The 25,502-nt window shown below is 43.1% G+C and overlaps 1 protein-coding gene across 2 annotated transcripts in view; it reads right to left on the reverse strand.

The window, feature by feature from the left end:
- ADSS2 (adenylosuccinate synthase 2) overlaps positions 1–25,502 on the reverse strand; it is a 67,890-nt gene that overhangs the window by 17,212 nt on the left and 25,176 nt on the right. For both annotated transcript variants that reach the window (XM_030557028.1, XM_030557029.1), the window contains 7 exons: positions 18,758–18,860; positions 16,941–17,009; positions 16,001–16,051; positions 10,854–10,920; positions 2,505–2,612; positions 2,165–2,246; positions 445–571 (listed from right to left, as the gene is read on the reverse strand). In XM_030557028.1, coding sequence (XP_030412888.1) covers positions 445–571; positions 2,165–2,246; positions 2,505–2,612; positions 10,854–10,920; positions 16,001–16,051; positions 16,941–17,009; positions 18,758–18,860 — 607 coding nt within the window. The remainder of the gene's footprint in view (positions 1–444; positions 572–2,164; positions 2,247–2,504; positions 2,613–10,853; positions 10,921–16,000; positions 16,052–16,940; positions 17,010–18,757; positions 18,861–25,502) is intronic.

The raw sequence follows: 25,502 nt of genomic DNA on the forward strand, positions 1-25,502 counted from the left end.
CTAAGAAAAGCACATAGTAATTTACTCAGCTTTTTAACAGGACTGCTATATGCAAAGTAACTAGTTAATTGCATGTGATTGGTTTAGCCAACTATCACACCAACACCATTCAGTAAGTTATTCTTAAAAATCAAATCAAGGGCCAAATCTTGACCTCATGTGTGCATACTTTTACTGGCTTCCAAAAAGCTTTAGAAGAATTTCCTAAATTTAATTAACACTTCGTTTTTCTAAGACCCAAAACTCAAAGAGTAGTTTGATATTTTTGGAGGGGAAAATTTTAGTGTGGAGTAAAAATCTGACTTAAAATAGGAAGTCTAGTGCTTCCTCATAATACAAAACACACATTTTCCACAAGAGCATCTATGCATGGCACAGCCACTAGACATTTTCCTTTCATGGCACATACATGCCACTGTGTTTCTCAGAAAAAGTTATACCTACCAAAATCAATGTCCAGTAATGCTGCATTTGCACCTTCTACTAAGATTTTCTTTGGTGGTCCATGTAGAGCCTCATGTATGAAATAAACACCATCCCTCACCATTGGTTTAATCCTTTCTATGTAGCCCTAAGTAATACAAAAGGCTTTTTAAAGATTGGGTTTAATTAGTAAGTTATAAACCAGAATGATTAGGTGTATAATATACTCTAGTTATACATTTCATTATGATAAAGCTAGCCAGAGGCCTCATGAGTACTGCTCTGCCATATAAGCAACCAGGTTTGATTTTCAGTCCAAGTGCTACTACTGCCCATACTGACAACCCACTCATTCCTTTGACATAGAGGAAATAAAGAAGTGGGATACACATTCAGAAATAATCCTTCCTAGACAATTCTTGAAAGATACTGGGCTTCCCTGAGGTGCTGGTCATCACCCAGTTCTATTTGATCAGAAAGATGTGAGGGGCACTGTGTGCTGGTAATGGGGGCGGAAGGCAGAGATCATGGATATGAGGATCTCTTCCCAAAAGGACAAAAAAAGCAAGCAAAAAATGAAAATCTAATCCAAAATTTCTTAACACAGCATTTTGAATATTTTACAAATACAAATCTGAAGACCAAATTAATACTCAAACATGTAGCTTAAAAGACACATTTTTATTGCATTCTGCATCTTATTTGCAAGTGTTAAAGACTTCTCACAAAAGCCAGTTCTCTGAAATTCTATTAGTGACAATCTGGAGCCAATGGCCTAATGTCTCTTTATATTTATGCTAATGGGGAGAGGAGTTGTCTTACTCTTACCTACAGGAACTAAGCATTTTGTAACATGCAGATTAGTACTGAGCATACATCCTGTCCCCCATGAGTATGAATAGATACTGTCCCATACTAATGATTTGGTTTACATGGAGCACATAGCTTTACTCTTTCAACTTTTTAGTATACCACTGTAAAAAGCATAGTAAATACAAGTCATTTCCCCCCAGGCACTGTGATGTTTTTATGTCTCCACTCCACACAGTAAACTGTTGATCTATTGATCATATTTAGTGCATATGTACGTATAATAAAAGGATTAAAAAACCTTAAACATGTAACTGATTCTCCATCAACAAGGCTCATAGAATTCCACAGATAAAAAAGTTACATAGTATTACAGTTAACTGGATGGGAAGAACTTCAAATGCTCCACTCTTCAACTCTTCTGTGTGTCAGGAAACTGGGTCCAATTATAACCAATAAACTGCTAAAAAGGATAACTTCTTCTAGTGGATGTTTGGTAATAAAATCTTTGCTCAAGTCTCTTTAGAATTCTAACAATTAACTGCAGTGTTCAGGCTTACGTAGCTCTTAGTTCTCTCCCTGTTCTTCATCATCACAAAGTTGCTTTAAAACCCCGTAATATTAATGCTTACTTTTTTGGCTGATATATGTGAAGAAACATGAGGTGACACTGTGTCCTAAGCACCCAATTCCTTTTTAATTTATAATAATCTTCCTGAAGTAGAATGTTCCAACAGAGCACAAAGTAAGACTGACAGTCTTCTTAAAATAAGAACTAGAAACCTATTTAACGATTGCTATTTTATCAGACATATGTGGGTTATTTATCAAAATAAAAACACACAAAAATGTTTGATGATTTGCATTCTAGGGAGTCACAATAAAAGCACATACAATTAAATAATTTGTTGTAACATAGAAATAATTTTACCTTGAGTTTTTTCAATTCCCCTTCAAGATCTATCTCTAAGGTTGGATATATAGCTTTGTACTGATTAGCTAACACTTTGAACCTGAAAGGCAAAAACAATTCTTCAATCATTTTGCTGAGCAATATTAAGATTTTATTTGCCACCTTTTGATATAAAGTTACTTTGTGATTACACAATTAAAAGAAAATTCAGATAGATGTATCCAGTTAAGACTTTTTGGAATATAAATTAGATATTTATCTGGAACATGCCAAAATATACCATTAATATAATTCATATACTGTTAGTCTAAAAAGTTATGCTTGAAAGGTTACATTTCAAATATAAAACTAGAAGTACCTCTCCGAAAATTCACCGAAATCAGAAACAAGATCACACATTCTGAGCCCACTTCGAGCTGCTTTCGAAGAATACACTGGACCAATCCCCTTTTTGGTCGTTCCCAAGCTTTCGAAAAAAGTAAAAGTCATACATGTTACTCTCAAAGTTAGAAGACGAAAAGCTAATTTTAAAAGCAAACCAAGTTTTGACTAACAACATTTAAATTTGACCTCTGACCATTTTTTCTTAATACTTAACTTAAAATTTAAATTTATGTGTGTTAAATATTTTTATATTTAAAAATTTAAAAGGAGTTTCATAAAATTAAATCCTGTTTGTGAACATAATATTTACATCTTTCATATATTTTAAGTGTTAATGTTTTTAAAAAAGCCCATCTTCTGCTTTTCCCCCCTGCTTCACTGAAATTTCTTTTGTATAAATCCTGACACGTTAATTTCCTCTCTAATTGCATGCACAAGAAACTGATTTTGATGACCCTTTGATGATGTGAACTGAAATTACCCAGGCACCAGCTCATTTCCGAGATAAGTTTTATTTATCCAGAAGACAAAAAATTTCTCTTGAGAAAGACAGATGGAGGAAGGCTTTGGGCACTGAAGTGACAAAAGACACAGGACTAATTTAAAATATGTATGTGAAATCTTTCAATAAACATTAGACTCCACATAGGAACAAGAAGAACAGGAACTTTGCTCAGTATCAGATGAGGACATTCATAGACAGAAGGTTCTAATTAGATTTGCAGAACCACTAGCATCTGAAAAAAATTAAGCAACTACTCTAAAACAAGAAGGTATCTAAACTGTTTCTCCTGAAACAACGTAGAACTGACACTAGCTTTCTTTCATCTGGAAACAGAGAACCACTGATGCCAGTGACATCACAAAATACAGTTATTTGTCTCCACTGCTTTCAGAGAGGAAGTACAACCGAAAAACCTAGACCTGATTAGAAGAATGAGAAACAAGCTAATAAAATGGTAGTCTGCATGGCACTAGTGGCAGTTATAGATCAAACAGATGGAACATTGTATTGAGAGACTGCAAAGCAACTTTATTCTCAATTTCCAATTAGAAAATAAAATAAGGCTTCAAAGAATCTAATCTTCTATTAAGTACATTGATATCTACTGATGAAAAACTATAGTATTCCAAATTAATTATTCATTGGTTATACAAGACTTGAATTTTGGCAAAATCTGACGACTTCAGCAAGGATTTCTCGTATACAATTTTGTCCTAATTTTTAATTCTAACGTCCTGTCATGTTTCATCAGATTTTAAGTTTTAAAAGGCATTTCCGAGAGGCATCATAAGAAAGCTCACCTAAAATAGTCTTAAAACCTGTGTCTAACCCATCCTAATTGGGCTAATACACAGCCACAATATACAGCCTTCTGAGGCATCATCCACAGTTAACTGGATAGGGACAATAACGTTTAGGCTTCTAAATTCACACCAGTATTACTTTTGCCTTACCCAAAAGTGCCTGAAAAACAGAAATGTTCAAGCCACTGAAAGTTTGCAATGTAAATTTAAGACAGGACAAAACAAGTGAAACCAGTAAAAAGATATAAAGGATGAGTTTGGAGTGAGAAAGAGGGGAAAGGGAGCACAAAAAGTTACATAATACCATGTTATGTTTGTATATAGACAAGATGTAACATGTGCCTTTTGCTTATCGTTATTAATACTTTTATTCCAAATTAAATAAAGCTTAAGTGAATTTTTAGGGAGAGCAGACTTGAGTGAAAGAAGGGAGGGTAGGTAAAAAGGGGAGAGGACAGAGTAGATGGAGAGGGAAAGAAACTGGAGGCTGGCAGACATGACAGGGCCAGGAAGATGAATGGTTCATACGAAGCCATTGCATTTTCTGATAGAAAAGAGTTCTGGGATGTCTAGTGTTGGACCCAGTACAGAATGCAGGAGAGGCAGAGGAGATTTTTGGAGCTCTGTCCCCAGAAAGCCCTGTGGAGAAGAGAGCAGTTGTTAGATGTTGCTCGGACTTTGTGTCCGCATGCTGACTGTGGTAGGAAAAAGGGTGACCATGCTACTGTTTTATTTATCCCACAAAAACTATGGGATCTGTTTTTTGGTGGGCATTCATTGGAGTTGAAATGGGAGGAGGAATGGTGGAGAGTGGAAGAAGGCTGAAAAGAAAGAGTAGGGAGGCAGAAAAAGGAAACTAAGAGAAAGAGGGAGATTGGGAAGCTGAGCAGGTGGCAGTGGTAGCAGAGCAAAGGTGGACCAACAGCCACTGGCAAATAAGAGTGATGAGAGTGTCCAGATTTCAGAACTGAGTAAAGCTATCAAAAGGCTGTAAAGTCCTTCTGGGCTCTTGGGGTGGAACAAGGAAAGCTCACAATTGCCTATACTACCATCAACTGTCATCAGTATTGCTTTGGACCAAGATCTCCAAGGGGCTGTACTTTTACTGAAGTGAATAGAGAAAAATAGCAGTCTTAGGGAATGTCTACACTGCAGTGTGTACCTGTATGTTGGCATGCTCACACACATACAGACACATTAGGCAAGCCTGCCTTCAAACATACATACTGCAGAGCCAAAAAAGCCCCATACTTTGTATATCAGTGTCCACACTGGCAGTGCAATTAAGTATGTTTTGGGCTAGGATTTCTGGGGAAGTATCCTAGGTATCTTAGGACCTCACCACAGTCATGTTGCTTAATGAGGGTTCTCACAGACTACAATGATAAGCCTAGTACAAAAATCTATACGGAACAGAACAACACTGGAGCTGCTCTAGGAAATTGTTTGTGATGTACTGTGAGAGAACTCTTCTGTCCTTTCCAGATCCCTTTGTGGAAGCAGTTTTAGTCTGTCAACACATGTAGCCAAGGCACTTATTACTGTTTCAGTCGTTTGTCAAGATACAGACTTATCAAGACAACAGTGCATCTATCTTCATTGTGAACTTTATCAGAAGGGCTTGACATTTTTAATGGAAGCTCGGATTCTGCAAATATCTGAAGGAAGAACATAGTTCCCTGGTTATGAAAAAAATACTGCAGTATTAGGAATGTACATAATACAAAGGGCATCAATCCAGTATTGTTTAGTATCTGTATAGAAACCTCCTGTGTACTGGGTGAATAGCAACATGAAAATATGCATCTTGTTGGTTCATGACTCTCAACCTATCTCCTAATTCTAATGACTGAATTATTGCTGCCAGGATCACCATTCTGCATTTTTGCTGTTTTACATATCTGTTCTGTGCCCAGGTCTAAAACTGGTCTCTATCCTTCTTTTGGGGAATTGGGAGGTATTTTGAATAGAATCCCTTTCCATTGTGTTGCACAAGAACTGGTTCTATTGCTTCTAAACTTAGAAGTGAAATCACTTCTTGTTGTAGTAACTGATTGTGAGGGGATCCCTGAAGAGGGATAGGGATGTGTAAGAGGGAGACCCTTGAAATTGATGGTGGAACCAAAAGTTACGGTTTCCAAAACCCATTTTTCCAATGTCATATACTCCCAAGCATACTGAAAGTGGTGGCATCCAAAAGGAGGGAGGGGGAATAGGACGTTGCAGCTGTAAAGATGGTTGAGAGATTCGAACAAGCCATCAGAACTGTTGCTTGGAGGATACAGATGGCTGGAAAAATGTAGTCGTAGCAGATGGAGCTCTTTTTTTTTTTTTTTTTTTTTTTTTTTTTTTTTTTTTGAGTAAGTTGATCTCTTGGCCAGAGGTTCAGAGGATCTGTGACAACGGTAGGCAACCTATGGCACACGTGCCGAAGGCGGCACACAAGCTGATTTTCAGTGGCACTCACATGCCTGGGTCCTGACCACTGGTCCAGGGGGCTCTGCATTTTAATTTAATTTTAAATTAAACTTCTTAAACATTTTAAAAACCTTATTTACTTTACATACAACAATAGTTTAGTTATATATTATAGACTTATAGAAAGAGACCTTCTAAAAACATTAAAATGCATTACTGGCACATGAAACCTTAAATCAGAGTGAATAAATGAAGACTCAGCACGCCGCTTCTGAAAGGCTGCCAATCCCTGGTCTATGATATCCTGAATATAGGGCTGGGCATACTCTTTTAGTAGGTCTCAGAGGGTACAATCTCCTCTTATTTACAGGAATATAAATTCCAAGGGATCTCAACGTGGCTCTCAAGTTCTTTAAAATGTATAATGAGGCATCTGTTGATACAGCAAAGAGCTTGTGACCATCAATGGGGAGGTCTTTAACGGTACTTTGAACCTTTCTTGGAAAGCCAGACAATAGTTCCAAGATGCTCTTCTCATGACCCTTGCAGTGGATCTAGACCGTGCTGCAGTATCTAAGGAGGCCTGGAATGATGATGTTGCTAGAAGCTGATCCTCTTGAATAGCAGCTTTAAACTGATCAAATATTTTTCTGGCAAATATTTAATAAAGGAATAAAGTCTGTTGTAATTTAAGTAATCATATTTGGCCATGAGCGCCTGATGCTTCACTATTCTGAAATGTAGATGAAGCATAGGATTTGCTGCCAAAAAGATTGAGTCTCTTATGTTCCTTGCTGTATAGGATGGACTTAGAACTATGTTGTATGCCTCTTTCTCTGGTGGCCTCTACTACTGGGGAGTTCAGAGCTAGGTGAGTTTTTATCTGCTCTCTTGCAAGTAGGTGCTGCTGTAGTTGGGATATGCCAAAGAGTCTTAGCGGGCTCCATAAGAGCTTCATTCACTGGAATGGCAATTCTCATCGATGATGAGATGTGTAAGATATCTAGGAGCTTATGGTGGAACTCCTGAAAGGATTATGAAGTGTGTCAGCAATTTGCTTCGTCAGATCCTGAAACTGAAATCATCTGCTATAAAAGGTGGTGGAAACATGACAGCTTCATCAGGTGAAGAAGAGTCAGAAAAGAGGCGTCACCTCATCTGCCCTTGCATCTTGTTCAAAGGTCTCTTCCTCTGGCATGGCTAGTAGTAAAGGGGTTTGAGGAGAATGGGTCCTCCTCTGTTCCCTATGGTGGTGTGAAGATGTTCTTGGCGATAGAATGCCAACAAGTCCACAAAGGGGGGCGACAAAGCATGGATGCCTCCACCTATTTGTGTTCATGCCAAAGGGTATCATTTGAGGTCTATCCTTCTGTAAAATATCAGTGTAAGAGGGAGAGAGGTATTCCAGAATAGACAGGGGAACCCTGCACAGAGATCTGAAGAATCCTCATGCACAATCAGGGTGGGGGTAAGGAGAAAGAGGAAGACTGTTTGAAAATTAGACAAAGGCGCTTATGGTTCCCTGTGTGGCATAGGTGTCAGTGACTGAGAGGGTCTTGAGGCTGACAAACCCTCAGCACTCATTAAATAGGGAAGAGACTGGCATCAAAGAAACTATCAAGTCCTTAGGGTACCTGAACTCTTAAGGCACTGATGGTAACAGACTGAGAGCCTATGGAGGATGGCTTCAATACCGATGTAGTTGGCACCAAGCACTTGTTCTGGAAGTGCATCAGTTCCGATTTGCTCAGTACCATTTGCTGTCTAGCTGTCACTGTACAGCTGAGATCCTTTGGAGATTTACTCCCTACCTCCTTCTGTTTAGAGGCAGATGCAAATGAGGACTTCAGTGCCCTTTAAGTACTCGGTGCCACAGTACCACCTACCTCTTTAGCTGTCTACAGTGACCAAGATCTTGATGTTGACAGGGCACTAGCAGTACTGGTAGGTCTCTGTACAGGGTATCCTCTGTCCCTGGACATAAGGCTTGCTCCATCATTAGACGTTTAAACTTGATCTTCCTATTTTTTTAGGATCTACCCTTGAAGGCTGTGCAGATCTTGCACTTATGGGTATCACACAAAGAGCAGAGCCACTGGGAATGCCTGTCACTGATCAGAATAGCCTCACAGCAGGAGAGGCCCCTTTTGAATCCAGCATTCCCATGGAAAAAACACTAAAAGAGACAACTCAAGAAAGGGAAGTTCTAGCACTTCTAGTTAAATATATCAAAAGAATAAAAGGAATTTTTTAAGAGAAAAAAAGGCAGGAAAAAGGAAACACTAAAAGGTAAGTAACTATAAACAATGCTAAATAGGTAACAGACATGTTGCAGACTCCGTCTCGGACCAAAAGCCGTTGAGAAGGAACTTAGAGTGGTTCACCCATGCAGTCCCATATAGCCTTGGTGCAGGGCAGAAGGATGTATGTGGAGCATGCACAGTCGAGGTACCACTATCAAAAATCTCTGATCAAAGATGCAGGCATACCTAGGTGGAGTACGTGAGTACACCGACAAACGGGAGAGCACAAAGAAACTGAGACAATACTAATCAACATGATAGGCAGGAATCTCAGTAAACCAGCTACCTTATAGTTGTCACGCTTTTTGTAGGTATCACAATAGATGTGAGTTTTAAAGATGGATTTGAAAAAGGACAATTACGCGACTTTGTAAATGCTTACACAAAGCTCTTCCCATTTGCCAGGGGCAGAACAGGAGAAAACGCAAAGATGCTCATTTGAAATTTTAACAAGTGGTTAACAAAGGCTGGCATTATTGGTAGCATGGAGGCAAAAGTCAACCTCTTGACAGCACACAAGAGATGACAGGTGGGGGAGGAGGACATCATGGGCCTTTAAAGTGAAGACAAGTAGTTTGTGTTTAATGAGATGAAGTGGAGCCCAGTAGAGGGATGCAAAGAGAGGGGTGAAATGGTCAAAGTAATAAGCTAAGAGTGATTTTTGAAGCAACGTTTTGAATGACTATAGGGGGAGCAAGACTGAGTTTGCCAACAGTTTTCTGTTTGAAAAGTGTTTATTTGAATCAGAATGTTCCATGGAACGCAGCTGATTCCACCAATACTTTTGATGGAAACCAGGTAGGCTAGCTAGCCAGCCTGATTGTTTAGTTTTCTACCCACCCAGTAGGAATATTGTTGGTCACTACCAATCCAGACTAGATTCAAACCAGCAATCTTGAAACAAAAGGTTACTTTCTGTTAGCATTGAGACCGGATCTCTCAGGGATAGATAACAATACTGTCTTCAGCCTCGGGACACAGAAAATCTGACCCCTACATATACTGTATTTTATTACTCACTTAACTAAAATGGTGAGAATTTGACACGTTTTGTTTCACCATCAGCCTTAACAAGCTTGAAGCATTACATGACTGGTGTGAGATTTTCACAATATACATCACCAGAATGATACAAAATAGAGTTAAGATCTTTAACACTGATTTCTTGTTTGTAAATTAAAAAGGGAAATTAAAGAAATGAAGAGTAAAAATTATATATTAGTTTGAGTGCAGATTAACATGGGGAAAATAATCATTTATTGGTTAGGTAACAAACCAGTCTACTGAAGTGTTTTAAGTTTGCTATTGAGAGGTGTGTCACAGCTAGCTGAGGATAAACAGTGCTTCTATTACAAATGTCATCATGCAGTGACTTGCAAGTGGGCCATAAAAAATTGTTCTTAGCTAAAAGTTGGCATGCAGACACAATGAAAAAAAATTCTTAGTTTGCCTTTTAATTCTTAAATGAATTGGAAATGAGAGCTAGCTAACACTGGACAAAGACAAGCATGTAGTTTTCAGCATGACTACGGGCAAAAGTAACTGAAAGCTATTACCATCCAGTAGTGGCTTATGTGCAGTGAGATTGTCTCAGTGCATCTCCCTGAGCACAAGTGTCCACTTCATGAAGTCAGTCATGTATAATACCTCTTACTAGCAGCAACAGCAAAAGTTAATTACTCATTCATCCATATAGACAAACCTTCCATATCCTGGCTGAAATATATTGGCACTTTAGAAATTCACATAATATATTTATTTTCATTTGCAGATATACGTTATGTTGTTCATTCAGCCAGCTGCTTCCATCCATGATTAGGTTGTAAGTTTTAAAATTCATAAAAAAAGCTCAAATAGATCAGAGATAGCAGGTGGCATATAATGCACAGCATGAACATTCATGTTTCATGTGCACTTCTGAACAAGGCAAAATTAGTCAACGTTACTTCAGTTCTGCTGGTCTTCGTAGTATCTCAGATTTTTCAGCGCTTGAGACAACAGTACTGAAAGATATGTCTCTTCCTACCGAGCCAGTTTAAGTTCTGGGAAGTGTCAGCTGATTTATCCCTTTCTGTACCAAAAATATTGTGGTATGACCATACTTTAAGAATGTGATCCTATTATTTGTCATTGATGGGACACATTAAAATAGGTCTAAAAATGAACTCTGGAATACTTCATGCTACTTTATCATTATTTTATTGTCATTAGGGTTTGTCAAGCTTTGAACACTGGATTTTTTTTGTTTTAAACTTCATAATTCAATATTTTAAAACACAAAGAAAATTACATACTTCTTTCCTGCTTGCTCTTGTCTTTGTTGTTCTTGAATGCCATCAGCAGCCTGATGAAAGTCAAATACTAAGGAAATAAAAGAAAAACCCTTAAAATGCAAATTTGGACAAGACTACATGTGCAACAATTTGAAACTGAAATTAATGATATACACATGATTTTTTCTCAATTTCTTTTGAGTGCAGATTAACATGGGGAAAATAATCCTATATTGGTTAGGTAACGTAAGCCATTCTATTAAAGTGCTTTATGTTCGTTATCAGAGAGGGTCTCTCACAGCTAGCTAAGGATCAACAGTGCTTTTTTCCCCCCTATATGGAGAACAACATGGTGAACTCCAAATAAGAGGCATACTGTAAAGTTTGGAGCCTTCTTCCTTTTTGTAAGTTACAGGTTCTATTTTGAATGGTCTTTAATATATAAAGAAAAAAAAAAAGCTTCTGAAGCATCTAACAAGTCTGAAATTCTTTTAGTGTTCTAATTGCAAAATACTGTACCACAAAGCTGCATATGCTTTAAAAATACTTTCAGAGAGTAATTAGCATTCTTTCCAATTTTATACTGGCCCGAAGGAGGAGGTAAAATACACTATACAACCCAACAAACCTAGCAAAAGAGATTTAGTGACAAGTTATATGGCCAAAAAACAAGTGAGACATTTTAACTAGGGCTGTCAAGCGATTGAAAAAAATCAATCATGATTAATCACACTCTGTTAAATAATAGAATACCATTTATTTTAAATATTTTTGAATATTTACTACATATTCAAATATATTCATTTTAATTACAACACAGAATACAAAGTGTACAGTACTTACTTTATATTGTTTTTACAGTGCAAATATTTGCAATAAAAAATGATTTTTCAATTCACCTCATAAAAAGTACTGTAGTGCAATCTCTTTAGCATGAAAGTTGAAGTTACAGATGTCGAATCATGTACAAAAGAAATTGCATTCAAAAATAAATCAGTGTAAAACTTTAGCGCCTACAAGTCCACTTAGTCCTACTTTTTGGTCAGCCAATCAGACAAACAAGGTTGTTTACAATTTGAAGGAGATAATGCTACCTGCTTCTTGTTTACTATGTCACCTGAAAGTGAGAACAGGAGTTTGCATGGCACTGTTGTAGCTGGGATTGCAAGATATTTACGTGCCAGATGCACTAAAGATTCATATGTCCCTTCATGATTCAACCACCATTCCAGAAGACATGCTTCTGTGCTGTTGATGGGTTCTGCTTGATAACAATCCAAAGCAGTATGGACTGATTCATGTTCATTTTCCTCATCTGAGTCTAAAGCCACCAGCAGAAGTTGGATTTTCTTTTTTGGTAGTCCTGTAGTTTCTGCATCAGAGTGTTGCTCTTTTAAGACTTCTAAAAGTATGCTCCACATCTAGTCCCTCTCAGATTTTGGACGGCACTTCAGATTCTTAAACCTTGGGTCAAGTGCTGTAGCTATATTTACAAATCTCACATCGGTACCTTCTTTGCATTTTATCAAATCTGCCGTGAAAGTGTTCTTAAAATTAACATGTGCTGGGTCATCATCCAAGACTGCTATAACATGAAATATATGCAGAATGCAGGTAAAACAGAGCAGGAGACATACAATTCTCTCCCCAAGGAGTACAGTCACAAATGTAATTGACTGATTACTTTCACAAGCATCATAAGCTTGGAAGCATGTCCTCTGGAATGGTGGCCAAAGCATAGAAGGGGTATACAAATGTTTAGCATATCTGGCACGTAAATACCTTGCACTGTCGGCTACAACAGTGCCATGAGAGTACCTATTCTCACTTTCAGGTGACATTGTAAATAAGAAGTGGGCAGCATTATCTCTCGTAAACGTAAACGAACAAGTTTGTCTTGGCGATTGGCTGAACAAGAAGTAGGACTCAGTGGACTTGTAGGCTCTACAGTTTTACACTGTTTTGTTTTTGAGTGCAGTTATGTACCCAACAAAATCTGCATTTGTAAGTTACACTTTCACAATAAAGAGATTGCACTACAGTACATGTATGAGGTGAATTGAAAAATACTATTTATTTTTTCATTTTTACAGTGCTTATATTTGTAAAAAAATATAAAGTGTGGGCGGTGCACTTTGCATTGTGTTGTAATTGAAATACATATTGAAAATGTAGAAAAACATCCAAAAATATTTAATAAGTTTCAAATGATATTCTATTATTATAAGTGCAATTAATCATGATTAATTTTTAACAACAATTTTTTTAGTTAATCGTGAGAGTTATGAGCGATTGACAGCCCTAATTTTAAGCTTGTTGTAATTCATTGTGGGGAGAGCTCAAACCGCACAAACTATCTACCAGGAAGACATTTATTAACAGAAAAATGATTGGAGAGGGGGGGAATTTTGGACTAGTAAAGCCATCCCAGTAAAGATGAAGAATGTAGAAGAGTTTTACACAGTTCAGCTGCAAATGTTTGGGAACAATACATTACTCCTAAAACAAAGAAAGAGAGCTTACTGAAAACACTGCTCATGCTAAGCCTTTCACATTTGCTTTGTATCTTGTTAAACAAACAAAACAAAAATAAAGTGGGAGGAAACTAATTAAGGTACAGTACTGCAGCAGACTACCAGTCACCTGATATCACTGTGTAAGTTTATTTTTCTTAAAAACAATACATTCCTGAAGGTCCAGTAATGATTGCATTGGACCTGAAATCATCTACTCAATGCACACTCAGGAAGGATAACAAAAAAACGGTCTCAGCTTTAATAAGTACTCTAGTCTTTCTACAATAAAAATTGCTTTTTTGGTATTCCTACCTCTTCCCCATAGTTTAAAAATGATCAAACTCCTTAGATTACCCCAAACAGTTAGAACCATTTTTTTTTGAAGAAAATTATTTAGATTAGTTAAACTGCTTATACCACATTAAGGCATTATAATATTTTAAATTATAATACACAGAACATGAGTGGAGGGAAACAAGAGCCAGAAGGCTGGTCAATGGGTGAAAAGGTACCTATTACAGGGGAATCATCTAACACCTCCTGTCGAAATTTTTTAACTACCCATACTGTGCAAGTCCCTTTCCTGCAAGTTAGGCATAAGCTTTTACCTGAAGTCAACTAAAACTTATAGAAAAGTACACCTAGCTTTATGTTTTGTCTTTTAAACACTAACTCAACAAGTCTTTATGTCTCCAGGACAGCCATGGAATATGGCTAGTCTGATCTCCAGTTACAGGCTAGCAGGACAATTCAGAGGCCATGTATCAACGATCATGAGGCAAATCTACTATGCAAGCAAACCTCCAGGCTGATTCCATTCAGAAAAGTTCAAAACATCCACACTAAGCAGACCAATTACTGATAATGGTAGTCAGCAACTGGTCTTTCTGAACTAGGATCTTGTCTACACAGGGGAAGTTAACTGGCACAGCTATTCCACAATAACTCCCCGTGTAGACATTATTCTGGAATAAAAGTGATTTTATTCATTCCAGAACGATTACTCTGTTTTGTAAGCACAGTAATCACTTTTTATCCAGACTACTGTCTGCACAGGAAGTATTCCAGAGTTTCTGTTGTGGAATAAATTTATTCCGCAATAGCTATGACTGTCAAGTTCCCTACGTAGACAGTGCCTAGGTCTCAATCACATTTTCTTTTACATTGTGAAATTTTTCAGTTCTTCTCCAGAGACACCCATTGTTGTGGAATATCAACACCTGGGACATGGCTACACTTGCAAATGTAGAGCGCTGAGACTTAAACCAGCCCTCGGAGAACAGAGCAGGGAAAGCGCTGCAGTGTGTCCACACTGTCAGATTCAAAAGAACTGGCGTGGCCACATTAGCAGCTCTTGCAATGCCACAGAGAGCAGTGCATTGTAGTAGCTATCCCAGCATGCACGTGGCTACAATGTGCTTTTCAAATGGGGGGAGGGGGAAGTGGAGTTGACAGGGAGTGTGTTGTGTGTATGTGGGGGGAGAGAGTGTGGGTTTTGGGGGGGCTGAAAGCATGTCAGCATGCTGTCTTGTAAATTCAGACAGGAGCAGACCTCTCTCTCTCTCTCTCTCTCTCACACACACACACACACACAATTCCACAGTAATGGTTGCTTTGCCTTGGAGCAGATAAGCATGCCCTCTGTCAGAAATGGAGCTTTGAAAGGGTATATCCACATTCCTACAGCTGATTCCAAAACAATGACAAGAGTGGCTACTTGACTTAAGGGGCTTATGGGATGTTTCTGGAGGCTGATCAGAGTGCAATAATGCAACACCTCATTTACACTGATGATGGGGGGTTTCAGCTGAGGCGCAGCAAGCATTATGCTTCTTGTGGAGGTGGATTACCAGGGGCGCTAAAGCTGCAGGTGCTTTAACTGCCTTGCCAGTGTGGACAAGTCGTAAGTTAGGGCGCCTGGGGTCGCTTTAATGCACTCTAACTTGCAAGTGTAGCCAAGCCCTTGGTGAAATTCCCAGGGTACACATACCTATGGAGGTCTCTACATACATTCACTAAACTCTATTATATAGGTTTAGCCTTTAGACAGGTGCAGAAAGAACAAATGGTCAGAGAAGTCAGTAGTTAAAAGGCCTCTAGCTTAAAGCATTTTTGGATGGTTGGGAAGGCCACTCACTTTAGATCTGATTTTATCACGGGGACACTCTAAATCTGATTTTACTACAAGGTCTGTATCCAAAAGGTTATAACTTGAAGTCACTGTTTAATTGGTGTTCGCCAAAAGCCCATGTGATCCTCGAGAGAAGCAAACTATAAGGCAAGGTTTCCTATGAAGAAGAGAGCACAAATTCCATACTGAAATGGGAAATGAAGCCTTCAAGCATTCAAGTAACTTTTGAACTGCTTTCTGAGAAAACATGACATGCATTTAGAATCAGCTTAATGAGTCATCAAACTAAAATGTTTGAGTCTAGAGCAGTTCCACATTTTTAAAAATGAAAAAAAAGGTAATATTAAAGAAGCTATAGTGCCTAACACAATCAAGCCCTGAACCCTGACTGGAACCTTTGGCCACTACAATAACGATACTAAAATACGATAAAATAAAATTGTCAACTATTCAGTGCCTTTGAAAAGTCTGAGGAAATTCTTATGGGAATAATTAAAAATAGATACAGTGTGCCATCTTACCAATGTGAGCTCTGTCGGAAATTATTAATCGTTTCTCCCAGCCTTCGAGTCCTTAAAAACAAGTGAAAACGTTTAAATTATGTTTTGTATATCATTTTTCTTTTCATGATGGAATAAGCAAAACTTCTAAAAGACTAATTATAGATTTGAAAATGGAAGTCATTTAAAAGAAGTACCAAACTCAGTCACCATTTTATTTCAGAAAAAGCAAACACAATTTTCAATTGTTAAGGTCTGACTTGAACCTACAAAGCCAGGAAATGCAGACTGCCTATCAGAAGTTGAAACTTCTAGGCATTCTACATACACTAGGGAAATTTTTCAAGTTTCTCACTGTTGCTAAAACAAGCTCAGCTGTTCTGTTACTAATGTTAGAATTTTTTTCCTTCTGGATTTCTTTAAAGTGGCTACAGAAATTGGATAAATACATTTTCCATCAGGTTACTATCTGGCATTCCTAAATTGGCCAGAAGTCCATTATTTGGCATTTAATTTAAAAAATGTATTTTTAAGCCACTAAATTATAAATGATTGGCATCTCTATGCATTCTAGTATATTTATCAAACTGAAGCATATGTATTAACACTGTAAGAGTTATATGTATACTGATTATAGTAAGTGACTGCACACGAACAGCATCTTATTTTCAATATATTAAGTCTATAGTTTAAAACTGACAAAGGAAACTACGGGTAATTTACATTTTAGAATGCATCTTTCTAGGAGGCTCTAAGGAGACTCCTGATAGGAGCTACAGGGACTAACAGAGCTCTGGGAGTCCCTGCAGGATTGCTGCCAGAAGTGAGCAAAGAGAGGACCTCCAGTAGGACACAGCGATCTTGTTTCTCATAGCCTCTAGGCCAGGGATAGCACTGCTGGCTAGATCCCAGAAAGCACCAACCCCCCTTTTAAAGTAATACCTTGAAAGGTTGTTCTCACCTTTTCCTTTTTTTACATTTTTCTCTGCTTCTTCAAACAGTCCTGGCAAGTGAATCACCACACCATTTCCTAAAGGAAATCAGGAATACAAAGTTTAATGTATGATGCCAGACATGAAAAATTAGTTTCTTACAAATCCATGATTCATTTTTCTGCATATAGAATATTTTAAGACATACATTTCAAAAACTGTTCCATTATACTACTTTCATCCTTAGGAATTTAAGGTATAAGAGACTCTCTGATCTACAGCTAAAGTATTTGAGTCCCTAGCTGAATGCAATGAACTCCTCTAAATTGGAAATTTAATGTTCTTATTATATCAAGATGAAAAATAACTGCATTCCTGTCAGTCACACAGTGGTATTTCTCCTTCATCATCTCCAAAAATTAGTTAGTTTCACAGACTTTCTTTTCATAGGACAATACAAGCTATTTTTTAAATATTCTTATGGTTTTTACAAGCCTTTATTTCTGTTTTCACTAGAGATATTGATATTCGAATGTTACTCTCGCCCTGTGATGCAAAAACAAATAAAGCCAATGTCACTGTGCTAGCAAAAAGAGAAATTGTATCAAGGAGTGAGATGAGATTGCTCATAGTCATTCTTTCCTATTAGCAATTGGGATCACTTGCACTTGCCTTTTTAGGGAACAGGTAAATAGTACATAACTGCTTTCAACTACCTGAAAGGGGGTTCCAAAGAGGATGGATCTAGACTGTTCTCAGTGGTAGCAGATGACAGAACAAGGAGTAATGGTCTCAAGTTGCAGTGTGGGAAGTTTAGGTTGGATATTTGGAAAAACTTTTTCACTCAGAGTGGTGAAGCACTGGAATGGCTTACCTAGGGAGGTGGTGGAATCTCCTTCCTTAGAGGTTTTTAAGGCCCGGCTTGACAAAGCCCTGGCTGGGATGATTTAGTTGGGAATTGGTCCTGCTTTGAGCAGAGGGTTGAACTAGATGACCTCCTGAGGTCCCTCCAACCCTGATATTCTATCATTCTAACTGCAACAGTCACTAAGGACTGCTGAAGTATATTGTTATGGAACAGCTTTCCCCTGAACAAAAAGTGAATAATCTTACGGTCATGCTAAGCTCAGTAGATCTGAAGTTGTTTTTAAACAGAGAATGCCTTCAGCACAGTAATACTCTCCTGAAAGACCAAGGGACTAGTCAGAGTCTCTCTCCCTCTATACATACATACATACATACATACTATATACACACACACACACACCCCGAGTCACTAGTGCACTGGGGCAGAAAGACATCTGAAAGGGATCATATGGTAGCAGCTGCCTCTTTTGGGACCTGATGACCCTGGGCTCATGGCCCATGAATCCATGAAGAGAGGGGGAAAAAAAAAATATTACTTATAACCACTGAGGGGATTTTTTGGTGGTCATTCACTGAGGTTGAAGTGGAAGAGAGAAATGATGTGAAGGGATTCTGGAAGTGGGTAAAGATATAGAGAAAATGAGAAGGAGGTAAAGAAAGGAGAGAGATGAGCAGAGAGAGGTTACGGTGGTAGGAAAGATGAGAATAAAGCAACAGCAATAAAGCAAATGAGAAAAAACTGACCAGAGTCCAAATTTCAAAACTGAGTGAGGACAATGCAGTGAGGCTGCAAAGACCCTCTGGGCCCAGTGCCCTAGTCCTTCTGAGCAAGGGGAGAAAAAGGGTGAGGAGGAGCAGGAAGTTCCTGACTTACCATGCCCTGAGCTTTAGTGGATATTGATGGCTTCAAGAATAGAATTCCAACAGTCTGGACTTGTATTAGTGTTAAAATTGCGATTTTGGAAAATGCAATACTTACCAATGAATGCAATGACTTTTGGATTGATGATCCCACTGGGTAAGAGATGAAAATCATATTCCACGGAATCTACAACAACAGTATGCCCAGCATTGTTGCCTCCCTGCAAAATCAGACATTGATTTATTGCCTCCATTATGACTGAAGATCAGCAAGTATGGAGAAAAGACGGTTACTCACCTTTGTAACTGTTGTTCTTCGAGATGTGTTGCTCATATCCATTCCAGTTAGGTGTACGCGCCGCGCGTGCACATTCGTCGGAAAACTTTTACCCTAGCAACTCAGTGGGCCGGCAGGTCGCCCCCTAGAGTGGCGCCACCATGGCGCTCCATATATACTCCTGCCGGCCCACCCGCTCCTCAGTTCCTTCTTGCCGGCTACTCCGACAGTGGGGAAGGAGGGCGGGTGCGGAATGGATATGAGCAACACATCTCGAAGAACAACAGTTACAAAGGTGAGTAACCGTCTTTTCTTCTTCGAGTGATTGCTCATATCCATTCCAGTTAGGTGAATCCCAAGCCTTACAAAGGCGGTGGGGTCGGAGTGAAATGTGGCAGAATAAAACTGCCGAGCCAGAGGCTACAGCCTCTCTTGACTGCTGAACCAGGGCATACTGCGAAGCAAAGGTAAGGACCGAGGACCAATGGAGCTTCGCGACAGGTCTCGTGGGTAGAAACACGAGCCAGCAAGGCGGCAGATGAAGCCTGAGCCCTGGTAGAATGCACGGTGATGTGGCTTGGGGAAATATGAGCCAAATCATAACAAGTGGGGATGTCCGCCATCACCCAAGATGAGATCCTCTGAGAGGAAAACAAGCAAGCCCTCCCTTTGGCCCGCTACCGGGGCAGAGCTGGGGCACCTTAGGAAATGATTCTGTCAGCACAATATAATGCGAGCACTCCACAGATGTCCAAGGAGTGCAACGGTTATGCCCATTGCGTTGAGCTGTGGGTAACATGAAAGGCCAAAACACCTTAGGGAGGAAAGCCGGGTGCGGTCATAACTGCACCTTGTCTTTGTGGAACCTTCGTAAGAGCTCTGATCTCAGAGACCCGTCTGGCCAAGACTAGGTTGAGGTCCCAGGGCGGGGCTGGGCGGCGCACCCGAGGGTGCAAGCGCTCCAAGCCCTTGAGGGACCTCGAACCCATAGAGCGTGGGACACTGAACGTCCATCTTAGCCTGTTGGAAGGTAGGGATGGCCACTGAGAGTGTCCTCAGCGATGATACCGCCAGATCCTGCCGCTGAAGGCCAGAGGCAGGCCAAATAGAGGGGATCGAGACCTCAGCAGGAGCAAGATCGAGCATACTGCAGCTGTAAAGGAAACGCTTCCACCTGGCTCGGTACGTTGACCAGGTGGAAGGCTGCCTGTCACCCCGACTCAGGTACGCAGGAGCCACCGTGAGGCGAAGAGGCTGCAGGTCCGAGTGACGAAGCCTGTCATTGCCCTGAGTGATGAGGTCTGGGCTGACAGGCCGAGCAACGTGGTATGTCAGTGCTGCCTGGACCACTCTGGAGTGATCATGATGATGCACGCTCTGCCCCTGCGGAGTTTGAGCAGGACGTAACGAACCAGTGGGAACAGTGGGGAGGCATAATGCAGTTGGCCGTTCCACGGCATCAGGAATGCGTCCAAGATCGATTCCGAGGAGAGACCTTGGAAGGAGCAGAACACCTGGCATTTCCTGCTCTCGCGGTGAGCGAACAGGTCTGTGTGAGGAAACATCTCCACTTCCGGAAAGCGGGACGCCTCACATGGGGCAGAGTGATCACTCGTAAGACAGGAAAAACCTGCTGAGTCAAAGAGTTAAGACGTTCCGAACGCCTGGGAGAAAGGACGTCGCCAGCTCCATCGAGTGGGCCATGCAAAAGACCCGGAAATGGATGGCCTCCTGACAAAAAAGGGGGAGGACTATGTCCCCCCTGAATACTTATGAAGCACCTGGCCCTTGTGTTGGCTGTAAACACCGAGATACAACGGCCTCGCAGCTGCCGCTGGAACCCCTGGCATGCCAGGCGGACTACTCTCATTTTTGGGGCATTAACGAGGAATGCCAGCTTCTTAGAAGACCAAAGGCCTTAAGCTCGGAGGCGACCATGAGCACTCGAGCAGAGAGATGATGCGTCCGCCGTCAGGGGCAGTGAGGGCTGGGGCGGATGAAACCGCATCCCTGTCCACACCAAGGAGGGAGTTAGCCACCACTCTAGGGAGCCTAAGACGTTCGAGGGAACGGTGACTACCATGACCATTGGCTCCCTGACCAAGCGGTACGCCGAGGTGGGCCGGACTTGGAGAGCACGGAGGCGGAGCTTGGCGTGTTTGGTTACAAACTTGCGGGCAACCATGGACCCAGGAGACTGAGACAAGAGCGAGCTGAGGTCATTGGGAAAGCCTTCAGACCTCAGATGATTGTTGCCCTCGCCTAAAACCGCAGTTGTGATAAGCAGGCTCCGGCTAGGTAGGAGACCAGGATAGCCCCTAGGAAGCCCAACCTCTGCGTGGGAACCAGAGTGGATTGCTCTATAGTAATCATCAGGCCTTGATCTGTGAATAAGACCGTGACGATGCCCACGGCTGAGCGGTTTGTGTCTCAGAGTCTCCTCGGATAAGCGAATCGTCCAGATACGGAAAAACGCATATCCGACATCAGCGACGGAAGGCGGCGACTATGGCCGTAAACCGGGAGTATTCACCGCTGGCTATAAAGCGGAGGCATCTCCCGTGTGGAGGGAAGATGGCACTGCGAAAGTACGCGTCCTTCATATCCAGGGCGGCATAGTAGCCCCCAGGAGGCAAGGATGGAATAATGGTTCCCAGGGATACCATGTAGAACTTCAACCTTATCCTAAACCGGTTGAGTCCATGCAGGACCAGGGAAGTCTGAGACCTGTGTTCGAGTGGGGGACTAGGGCATAACGGGAGTAAAACCCCTTGCCCCTTTCGTCCGCTGAAGGGGGACAGGGCTGGAGCAAATTAAAGGTGGTACCTATGCTCCATCGTGCGCAGGACCCAGCGATCTGAAAGTAACTGGGGCCATGCCAGGAGAAAGCGGGATCGGGATCCCGTCCTGCGACTGGTACACCGCCCTCCGGCGAACCTTGGAAGGTCCGTCTTTGGTCCCAGTGGTAATTGCGAGGGACCTTGACTTTGGCTTTTTAGGGGGCCTGACGTTTGTCTGCAACCACCTTGGCCTTGCCGTTTTCCAGAGTTCTGCCTCTGGCTAGGCACAGAGTATGGCGGCTGGGGCCATAAAGGCCTGCGTTTGGTCGCTGGCGTATACATGCTGAGACGCATTAGGACCCTATTGTCCAGCAGGCTTCGCAGTCTGGGGCTGTCTCTGCCGCGAAGATGCCTTTACCAACAAAGGGTAAATTCTTTCCCCCGTCCTCCAAGACGGCAGCGAACTCCAGGTGGGAGGTTCGAGGGAGAAACTCCTCCACCCAGGTGCTATAATTATCGCAGCTAAGCAAGGCTTGTTGCTTTGCTACCCAGAGGTGCAGGGCCCCTGCAGAGTACACCTTGCATTCGCCAAGGCTCTTTCTGCTTCGGGGCTGGCGCCCGCTGGCCATCATATCAGGATCGTGGTCCTGAGCATAAAATCTGCGCATATGGGCTGACACGGATGCGTGTCCGGACGGCCATGGAGGTACTAAAAGAAGGCATGGGCCGAGTCTCTGACTCACTCGGACCTTGCCCAACTCGGCACCGGGGACCGGCATCGGGAGGCGTATCGGTACCTGGAACGAGATCCAGACCCGCAACCAGAATGGTGTTGGGAGGTCGACCGAGATCTCGAGGCTCGGAGAAGAGCTACAGGAGTCAAGGTACCTGCCCCGGTGCCAGATGTCGGAACGGTGCCGATAGCGGGTCGGCGAACGGGATACCGACCGGTGCAGCGAGTGTGACCAGTACCGAGGAAAACAGCACCGGGACTGCCAGTGGTGTCCGGCGTGCCGACAGGACTTGGAGTGTCTGCGGGACCGTGATCATGAACGGTGCCGCTCTGCTGTACTGACAGGGGACAGTCCCTTGAAGAGACTGTATTACCCGTACCGGCGGTGCCCGGGTCAGGCAGCACTGACTCTGTCATGGCACTGAGAGCCCTCGCCGTTGGTAACATCTCCGGCGTGCAGGGAACAGCAGGCTCAACCACAGTGCGTACTGGGGAGCTGTCAGGCACCGGATTCGACGGCCCTCGTGGGGCCGGGATCCACGGTACCGAGGTCATCAGAGCTTCGGTAGGAGCCGGTGCCGGGCGAACCGATTTAGATAAGCTGTCTGGCTGCGGTGCCGTCAGCACTGAAGCAGCGGGAGTAATACGCTCAACCACGGCGCGTGCCGGGGAGCCATCGGGCACCGGATTCGATAGCCCTTGTGGGACTGGAATCGACGGTGCCGATGTTGTCGGTGCCTCAGAGGCTTCGGTTGGCATGGAAGCAGCCGGAGCAGGAGCTCAACCACGGCGCGTGCCGGGGAGCCGTCAGGCACCGGATTCTACGGCCCTTGCGGGACCGGGATCGACGGTGCCGACGTCATCGGTGCCGGGCGATCCGACTTAGACTAGCCCTCTGGCCGCGGTGCCGTTGGCACGGAAGCAGCCGGAGCATTAGCTCGACCACGGCGCGTGCCGGGGAGCCGTCAGGCACCGGATACTACGGCCCTTGCGGGACCGGGATCGACGGTGCCGACGCCATCGGTGCCGCAGCAGGTGTCGGTGCCGGGCGATCCGACGTAGACGAGCCCTCTGGCTGCGGTGCCGCTGGCACGGAAGCAGCAGGAGCAATACGCTCAACCACGGCGCGTGCCGGGGAGCCGTCAGGCACCGGATTCTACGGCCCTTGTGGGACCGGGATCGACGGTGCCGACGCCATCGGTGCCGCAGCAGGTGTCGGTGCCGGGCGATCCGACGTAGACGAGCCCTCTGGCTGCGGTGCCGCTGGCACGGAAGCAGCAGGAGCAATACGCTCAACCACGGCGCGTGCCGGGGAGCCGTCAGGCACCGGATTCTACGGCCCTTGTGGGACCGGGATCGACGGTGACGACGTCATCGGTGCCGTAGCAGGTGTCGGCGCCGGGCGAGCCGACTTAGACGAGCTCTCTGGCTGCGGTGCCGCTGGCACGGAAGCAGCAGGAGCAATACGCTCAACCACGGCGCGTGCCGGGGAGCCGTCAGGCACCGGATTCTACGGCCCTCGTGGGACCGGGATCGACGGTGCCGACGTCGGCGGTGCTGGGCGAGCCATCTTAGACGAGCTGTCTAGCTGTGATGCAGCTGGCACAGAAGCAGCAGGAGCAGTAAGCTCTACCACGGCGCGAGCCGGGGAGCTGCCAGGCACCGGATTCCATGGTCCTGGGGGACTGGAATCGACGGAGCCGAAGTCATCGGTGCCTCTGCAGGTGACGGTGCCGGATAACGCAACTTAGGCGAGCTCTCTGGCTGCGATGCAGGTGGCACGGAAGTAGCGGGAGCAGGGGGCTCAACCACGGCGCGTGCCGGGGAGCTGCCAGGCACCAGCAGGAATCGTAGACTCTCTCGACCTCGGAAGAAGGGAGCGGTGCCGAGTCGACATCGGTGCCGGCGACGGTCGGTGCCGAAAGGCCTTGGTGGTACCGGCGGGGTCCGGTGCCGAGGAGGCGCTTCTGCCCGCCGCTTGAACATCGCTCGGCGCCCAAGGTGGAGGGATAAGTGAAAGTCCCGCACCTTTTTGTTCTCGGCTTAAAAGCCTTGCAAATGGGGCACTTATCTGTCAAGTGTGATTCCCTGAGGCACTTCAAACAGGAGTCATGTAGATCTCTCTTCGGCCGCGGCTTCTGGCAAGCCGGGCCCCTTTTAAAACCGGGTGAGCCATGCATGGCTCCGGCACTGGGCTCATGGAAGGGCTACTTCCTGAACCCCGCTAACTAAACTAACCATGTTAGCAAAGAAACACGTATAACCATACAAATATATATATAAAAGTGTTATAACTGCATAATTATATACGAGAAAACGAGTAGCTAGGGAAGTGGAGGTCAGCTAAGCCGCGCTCCACTGTTCCAACGACCGACACGGGCGGTAAGAAGGAACTGAGGAGCGGGTGGGCCGGCAGGAGTATATATGGAGCGCCATGGTGGCGCCACTCTAGGGGGCGACCTGCCGGCCCACTGAGTTGCTAGGGTAAAAGTTTTCCGACTAATGTGCACGCGCGGCGCGTACACCTAACTGGAATGGATATGAGCAATCACTCGAAGAAGAACTGGAGTTTGGGCTGACTTGGTTCCCCTCTCAAAATTTGCAGCTCCCATGTGTCTGTTATAAATAGGAGGAAACCCAAGGAGGGAGTCCAAGTGAACCATCATGATTAATTTGACAATTTCAACAGCTGTTCTTTTTCTATACCTGGTTTTGACACTTACATGATTACTTTTTTAAAAAAACATATGTTTCCCCCCCCCACACACACACCCCAATTATCCAAAAAACTTTTGGATCAGATTTATAAAAGTACAGTCTAAAAGGCAAGTCACCATGTCCAAGATAGAAGCATAAATACTCTAGAAGTAGTGATAATACACAACTGTTCTTTGCAACTTTGAAGTCACATATAAATAGCTCTGTTGAATCCAAAAATTCTACTATAAATGCGTAAGCACATTGCTGTAGATACTTAGTTAAGTCTTTGAAACTGCAACGTGAATGGAGATGAGGCTACAAAAACCATCATTAGCACGGTTATACTTCAAGTTTTCTTAAAATCCTCAAGGTG

This window comes from Gopherus evgoodei, chromosome 3 (genome assembly GCF_007399415.2).
Source record: "Gopherus evgoodei ecotype Sinaloan lineage chromosome 3, rGopEvg1_v1.p, whole genome shotgun sequence".
NCBI classification, from domain to species: domain Eukaryota; kingdom Metazoa; phylum Chordata; order Testudines; family Testudinidae; genus Gopherus; species Gopherus evgoodei.